Source organism: Pithys albifrons, chromosome 3 (assembly GCF_047495875.1).
Source record: "Pithys albifrons albifrons isolate INPA30051 chromosome 3, PitAlb_v1, whole genome shotgun sequence".
Taxonomy (NCBI): Eukaryota; Metazoa; Chordata; class Aves; order Passeriformes; family Thamnophilidae; genus Pithys; species Pithys albifrons.
Window position 1 is genome coordinate 17,309,976 of NC_092460.1, and position 12,131 is coordinate 17,322,106.

The 12,131-nt window shown below is 38.0% G+C and overlaps 1 protein-coding gene across 6 annotated transcripts in view; it reads left to right on the top strand.

Moving 5' to 3' along the window:
• Positions 1-12,131, top strand: part of CACNA1D (calcium voltage-gated channel subunit alpha1 D) — a 169,894-nt gene that overhangs the window by 148,149 nt on the left and 9,614 nt on the right. For all 6 annotated transcript variants that reach the window (XM_071550761.1, XM_071550765.1, XM_071550760.1 and 3 more), the window contains 2 exons: positions 10,023-10,139; positions 11,617-11,984. In XM_071550761.1, the coding sequence (XP_071406862.1) occupies positions 10,023-10,139; positions 11,617-11,984 (485 nt within the window). The remainder of the gene's footprint in view (positions 1-10,022; positions 10,140-11,616; positions 11,985-12,131) is intronic.

Sequence of the window (12,131 nt, forward strand, 5' to 3'; positions counted from 1 at the left end):
TGGAAGCAGTTGAGAAGTAATTGAAGACATTGGATTTTCAGGAAGGCTCTTGCAGACTTCCTTACTGCAGAAGCATGGGAACATAAGGAGCTCAGAGTTAGTTTCAAGCCACAGTATTACAGGTTTCCACATGTATTTTTGAAGTTTCACACATCAAAATGTAGAAACATATACTGAGTTTTCAAATGCCAGTGTGCTCTGTTGTTTAGTATCAGATCATGCTTCCTACTCATTGACAGAGGGCAAGATGGAACTGGAAAGAATTGGTTTTTCCTTGGCCTTTAGACAAGCATTTTTCAATTCAGAACAGCTAAAAAAATTACCATGAATCTCTGCTAGAAATATACAAAGGTTTATGGGATTTCAGGCATGGCATTAGTTTTTTTCTGATTAAAATAATGCTCCTGTGGTAATAAAATAAGCCAGGCTGGTAGATGGGAGGGTTGTTTCTTTCTTTTCCCCATTTTTCCTCTCTTCTACTTTTGTCTTTATAACAAATCAGTAGTAACTCAAATTTACCTAATAAAAACAGAAATGCCATTTCATAGAAAGCTGGACCCTGTGGTTGGGAAATAGCCCAGTCTTACAGGTTTTCAGTGCAGGATATAAAGGAATAATATGATTCAGTACTGGAGGCTACAGCAAGTCAAAATCAAAGTCAAATTGTCACATGTGTTGGAATAATTATTTATAAGAGGCTTTGAAACAGACTTGGAAATCTTTCTAAAAGAGATGTTCTAGTTCAACAAAGAATTGATTTTTTTTTCTGACCAAAGCCCCTGAGAACAGCCCTGTGGGATAGGGAGGTTAGTATAAATCATCACAGAGGATCCTTGTGTACAATGTATAAAAATGGGGTGTGTCTCTGTTTTCAGCCTCATTGTTCCAGACTTGCTTTGTCCAAAGCTCAAATGCTTAAGAATGTTTTCAAAAACCTGTGGTGACAAAAACCACTTTTTGGCAGCATAGTTTGAGTATACCATCCAACTTACTTCCCTACTATAGACATTTTTGGCTACGTTTACTTTTTTGTTGTTGTTTTGAGAACTTCCTTTTTGATATTAGAAACTTCCTGTAGTCAGGGCTGCCATGTTACTTCAGCAGCAGTTGTTATTTTGGTTCTCTAAACTAGTTAAGATTCCACAGTATTTGGTAGTCATGATAATACCACTGCAAACAGCCTCTGCTTCCTGGACTGCTGGAGAGATGAGAGCAGCAAAAACTGAGCTGTGTCTGTGATTTTTTTGAGCTCTGTCCTTCAGAACCTTTCTGTACTAGGAATTGTTTCCTTAAAGCTTTGAATAAACCAAGGAAAGTACTTTTATCAGGCTAATAAGAAAAGCCTTTCCAGCCATCCAATTCTTCTATTTGTTAAAAACAAGACCAACTGTATTTTCATACTCTTGTTTACATCTTAATCCTATTGCAGTTGTCAGGCTGCAAAATCTTTAAGCAAATGAGCAGATAAAGGGCAATGTCACCTATTCCAGTCTATGTCTAAAGCCATATGCGTGGTAAATGCTTTTGTACTTTTGCTGATACCTGTGACTTTCTCTTGGGGTAGCTGAACTAGTTACTTAATGAAGAACATGCTTCCTAAGGACTTAACAATCCCTGCACTTCCTACATTATCTAGCCTGGCTTTCCTTATCTGCTTTCACCTCCAAGAAGAAGAAAACAACCTGCTATCAAGTTTTACAATCCCTTCCTAACCATTGAATGAAGCAAGAGATGAGTCACAGTTTTATAACCCTGCTGATTCTTACAGTTGACCATGCTATGCTTTTCCTGTCTTCAGAAAGTAAACAACCCCTGTGAGAGAAGGCACGTGCTCCTTGTGACAAATCCCTTGTGTTTCAGTTCTCAGGACAATTGTTAGTTAAGGAATTAATGGATGTTGCCATTTTCCCTGTTGTATGAGAATCCAACAGAATTTTTTTAATGCAGATAATTTCTTTGCCTTCTTTTATTCCTCATGCTCTCAGTGGTATTTTGTTGGAGGTTTGGAGGTTGGTGTTTCACAATAGTTTCATTTTGTACTTTTGAAGATACTGAAAGGAAGTCCTGTAGCTGTCAAGTGGCCTAAGACACTGTTCGTTCAAGAGAGTTACACTTACTCATTTTGGTGGGGTTTTGTTTGTTTTTTACTAGTCCTTTAGTTATAATCTAGGACAGTGGATTTGAATGTCTTGCTTTTTGCTGACACTGTTCAAAGATGTACTTCTCATGCTGCTGTTTCTGGTAGAATGACTTGTATTAACATAGGCAGAAAAATTATACAGAATCATTCAAGAACCTTGGCAAGCAAGATAAAATGTTTTAGAACTGCAAAGCAAAGTCTCCGCAATATTACAACTAGAATGTTGTCATAAAAAGTAGTCTTTTCAGCAGAAAAAGCACTTCCAGAAAAAAAGTGTAGTATAAAAGATAGGGAGCCATCTACACTGTCTTAGTTGAAGAGAATTGCATAACTCAGGGTAAAATTTTTTAAGCTCAGGAAAGTCCAGTGAGCTTTTCTGGTGACCTACATTAGTGGTGTTAATAAGTTCTGTTTCATCAAGTATGGAAATAAATCTTCCCTTGGAAGCCACATTATTTAACTCAAGATTCAATCTCTGATCCAGAAAGATAGACTGACCAAGGAGTATGTGTAAAAATACATGTCATCTTCAGAGAGACACATGAAGGATTTAATTTCAAGGTTAAGTAAAGAGAGACACTTTTATTGATTAGATGAAGAAGGTCTAGCTATAGGCGAAATAACTAAAATCAGTGGCACCTTAATTTTACCCTTCTCCCAGATATTTTATTCACCCACGACTGGCATTTGATGAGGCTCTTGCAGGCACTGTGGTGTGAGGGGCAGCTGTGGCTGCCTCTCAGAGCACAGTGTAAAAGTGGTAAAATCAGCAGCTTCTGAATGAACACAGAATGAACAGAGAATAGGGGTTTTGTCATTAAGAGTTTGGCATTTTTACACATGAAACTGAAACTTGCATCCTTTGTCTGGTTTTACGAGGCCAAAACTTGTGAACTGTCTCATAAGACTGTCACTGGCAGCTCCCTCATGGTGTGGGGGCAGAACTTGGCCCAACTGGAATAAAGAAACAGCTGCTTTTAATAGCAGATTTGACAAATTTTTTGGTGAGGTAGAAGAAACAGTAGAAGTTTGGGTTTAGTCAGAAAATCAGAACAGACCTCCATGCAAAACTACATTTGCTTTGTGAATGCCAGAACATGCAGGAATTCCCCTTCTGACTCCACAGTAACTTCATTTGGAGTGATTTTTATTCTGTAGAGGTCAGGTTTTCCTTGAGGATGTAGCATTTGCTGTTAGCCTAACACAGCTGCTGTTTGGGTACGTGTCAGAGAGAAGGAAGCAGCCTAAAAAGTGAAGTGGGTCTTAGGGGAATCATTATCTGCTCAGGCTATTAAGTCAAGAAATTCTTTTTGCTGTGAAGTTTCAAGTTCCTCCTTGCTCAGAAAAGGACACTTCAAATAATAACCAACAGAAGTTGCTCTAAACTTGGATATTGTCACCAAGATCATGTTCAGAACGGTGTTAACAGTATTCCTGGGAACTCCCCAGTCTGTCTTCTGCAGACAGAAGGGGTTTTCACCCCTTCTGAAGGCAGGTAAGTGAACAAGTGGCTCTGCAATGACAGACGACCAGTTCCTGTTAGATATCTGCTGCAGTTTTTGTGGTGTTACACGTGCTTCTACATCAGGAGAGAAAAGGTGCCTTTCTTATGCTGTTGATTAATACTTGTGCAGTGAGGACAAATATCTTTTCTGGGTCAGAAAGGAGATGTCTTTGTGTAATGATGGAAATTTATATTGAGCCAAACAGTAGTCACATTGCTAGTAAAATAAATGTTAAGTGAAGCATGAACAATTTTAATTACTTTCATCTAGTACTTAGGGGGAATTAATTAATTCTACAGTGTTTTCCTAGGGAAAATACTTACTATAAACTATGTAACATTTGCAGCTATATTTCACATTTATTTACATGTAACTCTTTTTGTTAATATGCACAAATAAAAGTTAAAGGTATTTCCCTTTCCATCAAAAGTTAAAGGTTATTTCCCTTTCCATCCTACACAAAAGCACTGGTTTATTGAGCTGAACTTCATTTTGGAAACATATTTCAGATTAGAATAACTATGATTTTTTTTCTCCCTGCTAATGTTATAACTAGTATTAACCCTGCAGAAAACATTAATAGAAAGAGGAAAAAAACCCAACCCTCTGGCTGAGGGGGTTAATAGTTACTTGAGTTCAATTGAATTGTGCTCCCAGGGTGGTGTGGTGCTCACAGCAGGGCTGAGCCCGAAGGCAGTCGGGGCTGCACTGACATCAGAGCTTTGGTGTGGCTGCAGAGCCGCACGCTTGGCGCTGGGAGCATGGACAGATCTGGGGGATCACGGCTCGACTACTATATCTCTTATGTCCACTGCTATAGTGTAGGTCTATCCAGCTCTTTTTCTGCATGCTTATTTTCTTATTTCAGTAGTTCTTGCATCCTATTCTCTTTGTACTAACCTCAGTTTATTTTTATCTTAATTGTCAGTGTCATTTTGAGGTTTTGTGGTTATTTTTTTAGGTTTTTTTGCTGGAAAATAATCAGATAGTAAGAACATGTTCATTATCTGCAAATGTAATGGTTTATATGGACATTTTTAGAGTCAGGTTTTCAGGATTCTGAAGCTCAAAAGACATAAGTATTTAGAATTAAAGTTTATGCTTATTCCAGATCTAGTGAGTTTATGTAGCAATATACATAACTCCACATCATTATTCTAAAGGCTGTGAAGCAAAGCTTACCAGTGTTTTCCATTTCCTGTGATCATTCTAAGATGCCTCAACAGAGCCACCATTGTATATTTTATCTGGCTGGAAATGGTTTAGATAATAACGATTCTTACTATTTAAATAAGGGTATTGTGCCTGCATTTCTTAAACTAAACTTGAACTGTGTGTATGCATAGGTTGGACTCTGCCTCACAATGGTTGTAGATTGAGTTTTGGTGCAGGAAAAATAATCTTTTTGTGGTTCCGGTATTTATAAGCCTTTAAATATTTTTTTTTCTAGAAGTCATGACTCTGGAGTCTTGCATTACACACAGATTTCTTAAAAGAAGAAATATTTCTAAAATGGTGTTACTGTTTTATGCATACTATAGACATGGCAAAATTGATTTTAAAACTATTTGGCATTTTTTAAAAACAGTCTTTTCAAAGTGTTCAGATGTTTGACTTTTAAATATTTTGATGTTTGGATGTGAGGTGCTTTTCAAGCCTCTTAGAGCATTTCTCTCTCTAGATAGCCAATACAGGGGTACAGCTTGTCACTGAGGGACTCTTACAGTTCTGTTATTCCAGCTTTTGAAAGCACATACATGTTGTCTCAATGGTGTGTCAGAGACAGAGGTATCATTCATTGTCTCTTGAAATGCTGTTTAGGACCCAGCACTGGTGTATCTTGTGCCATCTTGACAACCTTGCAGGTGCTGTTGTGCCTCCTGAAGCACAGCTGCACAGAATTACCATGTTCATTGGGAGTCACCCTGTGCATTTATGGGAAAGCTTAATTAAAGACATGGTTTCTCATGTAATTGTGTTGTTCAGCCCTCTGTGTGTCACTGCTTTGCTAAATAACCATTGGACTGGTACATCTTATCTTTCTCATGCTACAAGGAGAAAATGAAGGAAGAAAGGCATTAAAATTGAATTGTTGAGAGAGAATGTGTCTGAACAAGCATTAACTTCTTTTGCAAACTTTTAGTGAAATCTCTAGAATAGAATTAGAGCCAATCAAAGAGAGTAGCATTAATCTGTTTTCTTCCTTTACTTCAAAGAAACACCAAAATAGAAAAACCGGAGTAGAGAGTGCAGATGTCCTCTGTCAGAACAGCATGGATACTTCAGTCATGCAGTTTTGATCAATATTATCCCTATAGAACTGGTGCCTAAACATGTTTCTTCCATGTTTTATCTGTTCCATTATAAACCCTTTCATCTTCCAATGTCTGTGATGAAAACACAATTTGCTAAAAGGTATAGGGTAAATGCTCATGAACAATAACACCCATATTAGAAAAAAAAGTATTCTTCCAGTTACATTAGGCAAAGACATTTGTGTTTAACAAATAATAATACTCTGTGTTGGATAGCTAGAGATGAACAGAACTGAACAATTCTGTATTCTGCAATAGAGTGGTATTATTAAACACATTGTGTAAGAAATTTGACCCACCTGACAGATGTAACAGCATCGTGAATGAGGCAGGTTTTCAGTCTGGTGAGCTGAGATGGACAATAGATTATATGACGGCAGGACTGGCCCCTTGCTTCTTGAAATGATGGGAATTGTATTTTGGTCCTCAAAAAATAGGAAAAAAAATCAATATTTATTAGTCACATTTCCATTTGTTTAGGGAAAATTTTAAAGGTGGTTTTTACTGCTGAAATGGCATGAAATAATCTTGGAGCTTCCATTAAGGAAAAGCAAGAATTCTCTGGACGTGAGAGAATCTTCAGGAATTAAGAATTAGCAATAAAAAATTAAGGATGTAAGGGCGATAAGAGACTGTAACCCTCCCAGTAATATTTACCAACCAAAGGAAATGTTAGGAAAATCTTTAATGTCTACTCATTTGGGGAAAGAGGATTTGGGTGTGATTGCCTTTCTTTTGCAGCTCTGATTAGCCATGCTCCAAGACTGGGAAGGAGTAATTTCTGTATAACACTCAAATTTGACTTTTTGCTAGCTTTTTTTTTTTTTTAATCATTATAGTGCGATGCTTCAGGAATGTGTTAAGTCTTGAATCACTGCATGCAAGAAAAAAAAAGTCTTATAGAGTTATACTTAGGGTAGAACTTAAGCAGTCATAGAGAAAAAGAAATAATCACATCTCTGGCATGGAGAGGCAAATCACCATTCAGGCTGTCTTTTTTGAAAAGTCCCATCTGCTCAGTTTTTAAGAGAAGAAATAATCTGTGAATTAAATGTATTAGTTTTTAGAACCTCATAAGTTGAGGATGGGGTATGCTCCTATTGTACTCATGTGCATTATAATGTCTGTAGGATTCTTTCTGGGTAGACTAAAAATGTGCAGTATTACATAGGGAAATATGTATCTGAAGGATCCTTCTTCCCTGTAAACTAATGAAGAAATGGGGGGAAGGTTGGTTTGATTTTTGTGCACTCTTTCATTCAAGAAATCTCTGACATGGTCCTGAAGTGCTTGAAGTTAAAGTCAAATGTCTGATCAGTCCATGTTGCCTCTCCAGTCTTCATAGAAGACATTAAATGTGGTCCAGGGAAGGAACTTTCCTACTGATTAGCATTTTGACATCAGCCCCACTTCAGTGGTAGCTGGCTGATCTAATGAAAGCTTGTCTTATGTAAGAGCTCTGGGAGAGAATTTCTCACAGTGTGGTGCTCCTGTCATAGAAGTTTTTCTTAGATTACTCAGAACACTGTTCAGTTGCACCAGGTAAAATCAGACCATACATGGTAGTGGTCATTTTAATGGTAGAATTCATGAAATCATGACAGATAGTTCTGTTAGAGCAAATAAGTGGAGGAATATTTTAATTCTGCAGACAGATGTTGCTTGTAGAGCCTTTGGCTTCAGTATTGCCTGTGAGTGAAAAAGCTGCTGGCCTTAGTGTAACTAACACAGACTTTTACATATAGTCATGCAGAGTTTTGTTTTCCACTGTTGACTGTGTCATTGCAAGAGGTCTGTTACATGGAGAGAGATGAGATGATAGAGGCTGCCTGCTTTGTCTTGAGTAAAGGAGGCATAATTCACCAAGAAGTAAACCAGAAGGCAGTTAGAAATGTCATCAAAATTAAATTATTATTCAATATGTTACTGTCAAACGTGTGGCTTTTCTTGGCTTCTAGGACTTAGTCATGATTTGGCAGACAGGAATAGGAGCTGGTGGTTTTTGTCATGGTTAAAATTTACAATACAGCTGTCTGAGAGTGTTGTGTTCACAGGAGGGCTTAGCTTGAAGGCAGTCTGGGTTGGGCTGAAAGCAGAGCTTTTGTGTGGTTGTAGAGCGGCACACTCAGTGTCAGTGCTGGGAGGTGGCTCTGTGAGGAGGAACGAGTCTGGGGAATAGACTTGACTACTGTGGCTCTTGTGTTCACTGCTGTAGTGTAGGTCCATACAGCTATTTTTGTGCATTTTTGTTTCCTTGTTTTGGTAGTTCTTGCATTGTATTCTGTTCACAAGAACCACATTTAATTTTTGTTAGTGTCAGCGTAGCTTTGAGGGGTTTTGTTCTTTCTAGTCCTCTTTGCTATAAAGTAAGCAGATAGAGATTGTGAAATGCAAGTGACTGTTCTTGCTAATGATCAAAAATAATAATCCTCTGGGAAATAAATACTGCCTTTGCCTCTGCTAGATAAATAGAAGCCTTTGGTCTTCTACGTGAAAATCTGTACTTTAAAGTATTAATTTAGCACCTTACAAATTGACAATTAGCCACCTTGCTAAGGTTTTGAGTGTGCAATGAGCGTCAGAAGTGGGAGAAAGCACAATGTATTCATGAAAAGTGTGTTGTATATTAACTCATTAGTAAATGATTTTTAGAGCCTTGTTCAATTATAACATAAGTCTCAAAGTTCATCCCTGAGGAAGAAAATTTAATTGCTAAATACATATAGCTAATATGACCAGTCAGGTGTCTTTTTCAGGAAGTGAAATATTGGGATGAGTGAAACCTGCACAGGAGCCTGTGGTAAATCTACTCTGTCAATCTGGTTGCCCACACTGCATAAATGCCATTTTACTCCTCAGCAAACCAGCTGCTTCTGTTTTGAGTGGAAATCCAACTGTGATGCAGTGGTATGTTCCCAGGAATGTGTGTGAGAACAGCAGGCATGGGACCAAGCCATATTTGGGGGCCTCCAAGGTCCTTCAGCTCCACCTGCAGCTCTGGACACACCAACTTCTCTACATATCCTCATGCCACCTTGGGGCAAGGAACATGCAATGGCAGTGTTGTGCCATAGAAGTACAGCTCTCGTGGGCTGGACAGCCCTCATACACTTAAAAATGCAAAAAAATAGTAAATCAGGTTTTTAAATCATAATAGAAAATTGAGCCAAGTACTGTGCATGATCTTTAGTAGTATAAGTGTAGTGGTAGCAAAGAGTTAAACAAGCACATCTTTGATTTGTTCTGAACCTGAGGGGATAATAAATGGAGTTGTGAAGAACAAGATTGTGTTTCTTGCTTTGGACCATAACAGCACAGTTAAACCAGGAAAAATATCTTCTTTTTGAAGCAAGGCAGGCCTGTACAAAAGTACTGAATTCTTAGTGTGGGTATGATGTCTGTTTGCTCTCCGATGTGCAGGCCTGTCCATGACAGTCTCAGCATTATTTATCCATTTCCTAGAGGTGCTTGTGGTAGGAGACCTGAGAGCAATAGGAACGGATGTGCACTGAGGTCCATGCTGCTGTAGCTAAAGGAGTTTCTGTCCTAAACTAAAACTTTAAATCAAATATCTGTGTATCACAGTGCAGTGTAGATGAGCTGGAATTATTTCACTGCTTTCTCTTCCATCTGAGCTCCGCTAAAATTGCTGTTGCTATAGCAAAGATCTCCTTGTGTTTCCTTTGTGGACACAGGCTGCAAACATGTTTGTAACATTGAATATACATCTCATTGAAATGCATTTTATTATAGTTCTTGCTGATTACTTATATCTTATTATAAGATTAATCCTATTTCTATAAGGGTCCATAAACATCAATTGTCTTTTAGTCAGGGTCTACACTGTGATAATAAAGACATAATCCCCTCAGCAGGGTTGTACTGGATTATATAAGCCTTTTATTAAGAACAGTAAAGAAACTTAAGGCAGGATGCATCCTGTATGGATGCCAGGATACAAGAGCTTGTTAACTGTCCTTTAAAATAAATTTACACACCTGTAATTAAAGAGTGAAAAAGAGTTTGCATTCCTAATGTATTATGATATTGTCATTGATTTAGGCAGGACTAAGGACACTTCATGATATTGGCCCTGAAATACGCCGAGCTATATCCTGTGACTTGCAAGATGATGAACCAGAGGAAAACAATCCAGAGGAGGAGGAAGATGTTTATAAAGTAATGTCAGAACACAACCATGTGAACTGTTTTATCATATAATGAGATTAAAGAATGAATTTATTCTTGAATATGGATTAATATAATAATACTGAAAGCAACCCCTCAATTCAGCAAAATATAAATATTTTATAAATAAGTGTATTTTATGTATAAATCTATAAAAATGGTATTACCAGCACACTTACATTTCATCATAGATTTAGGAAGCAGTTCCTGCAGGGACTCATAAATTCTTATTTTTCCCTAGGCAAATCCTAAGTATGTGAACCTTGCCATCTCAAATTTTGATAGTGGCATGGTGTAAACTGGGATTGTCTTAACTTCTGCAATGGTAGATAGGAAGAAGAGAATGAAATTCCATGCGACCAAACAGACACAGAGAAGTGTCTTTTAAAATGAATGCTGTAATTACATAGAGGGCTACTAAATAAAAATGCCATTTGCAATTTCTTGTGAGGGATATCAGTAAGAATAAACTAGAGAAAAATATTAGTTTTCCTTTATTTAGTCCTAAGGTGAACACACATAAAATTGGTGTTATAATCAGAAGCAATCTGCAAACCTCTTGTCAGCCAGCAAGAAAACGTAATTTTTCCCAAGCATTTCAGAAGAAGCAGATGTAAAACATGCTTCTGCAGGAGTCAGATCAGAAGGCCCATAGCTTGCTACTGTCCTTTGCAAAAAAGGCAGATGTGGCACTGTTGACAGTGCCTCAGCTACCATCAGTAGATGCATTTCTCTGCCAACCATCATTACCTCCTGTCTTCTCTAGATTGAGCTTCAAGACAGACTGCTGTCATCCAAGACCCACACCTGGCTAGACAGGGAGGCTACATTATCTGGGTCAGGTGTAAAAGAGAGCTGCATGTCATAGCCATACCTTAGCACTGCATTCTCTCTCACCATCCATTACACTCTCAGGGCTGGTAAAGAGTAACTACTCTTTCTTGTACCTCTGCAAGAAGAAAGAATGGAAGCACTGAAGCTGAATGTTACCTACCTCAGTTATGCTTGCAAGCTGTTGCATGGCACTCCATCCTGTCTGAGTGACGCCTGTCGCAAACCGGTGCTCTGGGAGAACAGGAGACAATTCCACCAAAGAGTCCTCAAAAATTAAGGCAGACACGTCCCTTTCTGAGGAAGCTGGTGCATGTTCATGTATGGGAATCTAGGTTTCTCCTGTGTAATATGTGGAGAAAGCTGGATATGTCACATTTAGTTGGATGGAAAAGAATAATGATCACAGCATATTACTGATTTGACTTTGAAATACAATATTGTCATTATCACAATCACACCTGTGTCACCTCAGAAGATCCCATCTGAAGCATCATAAAACTAGCAAGAAAACCCACAGATTATTTGAATTGCTACTTTTCTATGCATGTAGGAGAGAAAAGTAAGTTGTCACTGTCAAAAATATGTTCTGTTAAGGTATCTGATATAATTTTTTCTTTCTGTTCTCCTGAAACAGCGGAATGGTGCCCTCTTTGGCAACCACATAAACCATATTAGCAGTGACAGACGAGACTCTTTTCAACAGATCAACACCACACACCGCCCCTTACACGTCCAGCGGCCTTCATTTCCATCTGCAAGTGATACTGAGAAAAACATGTATCATCAGGCAGGAAACTCTGTATACCACAATCATCATCATCACCACAACTCAGTAGGAAAGCACGTTCCAAACTCAACAAATGCCAATCTCAATAATGCCAACGTGTCCAAACATCATGGAAAACACCCAAGTTTTGGAAATCGTGAGCATAGATCTGAAAACAGTTACCGGTCACACTCCAGAACTGACCATGAGAAGCGCAGACGGCCAAGCAGCAGGAGGTAAACTCAAAAATATGTATCTGCTTTTAAATAAATTTATAAATACACCATAAGAAACTTATGCTAGATGAAATTAATTTGAAACTTCATTTCTGTTTCCTAATGATGTATGAGATGTATTTAAAATCTAAATACATACATCTTTAA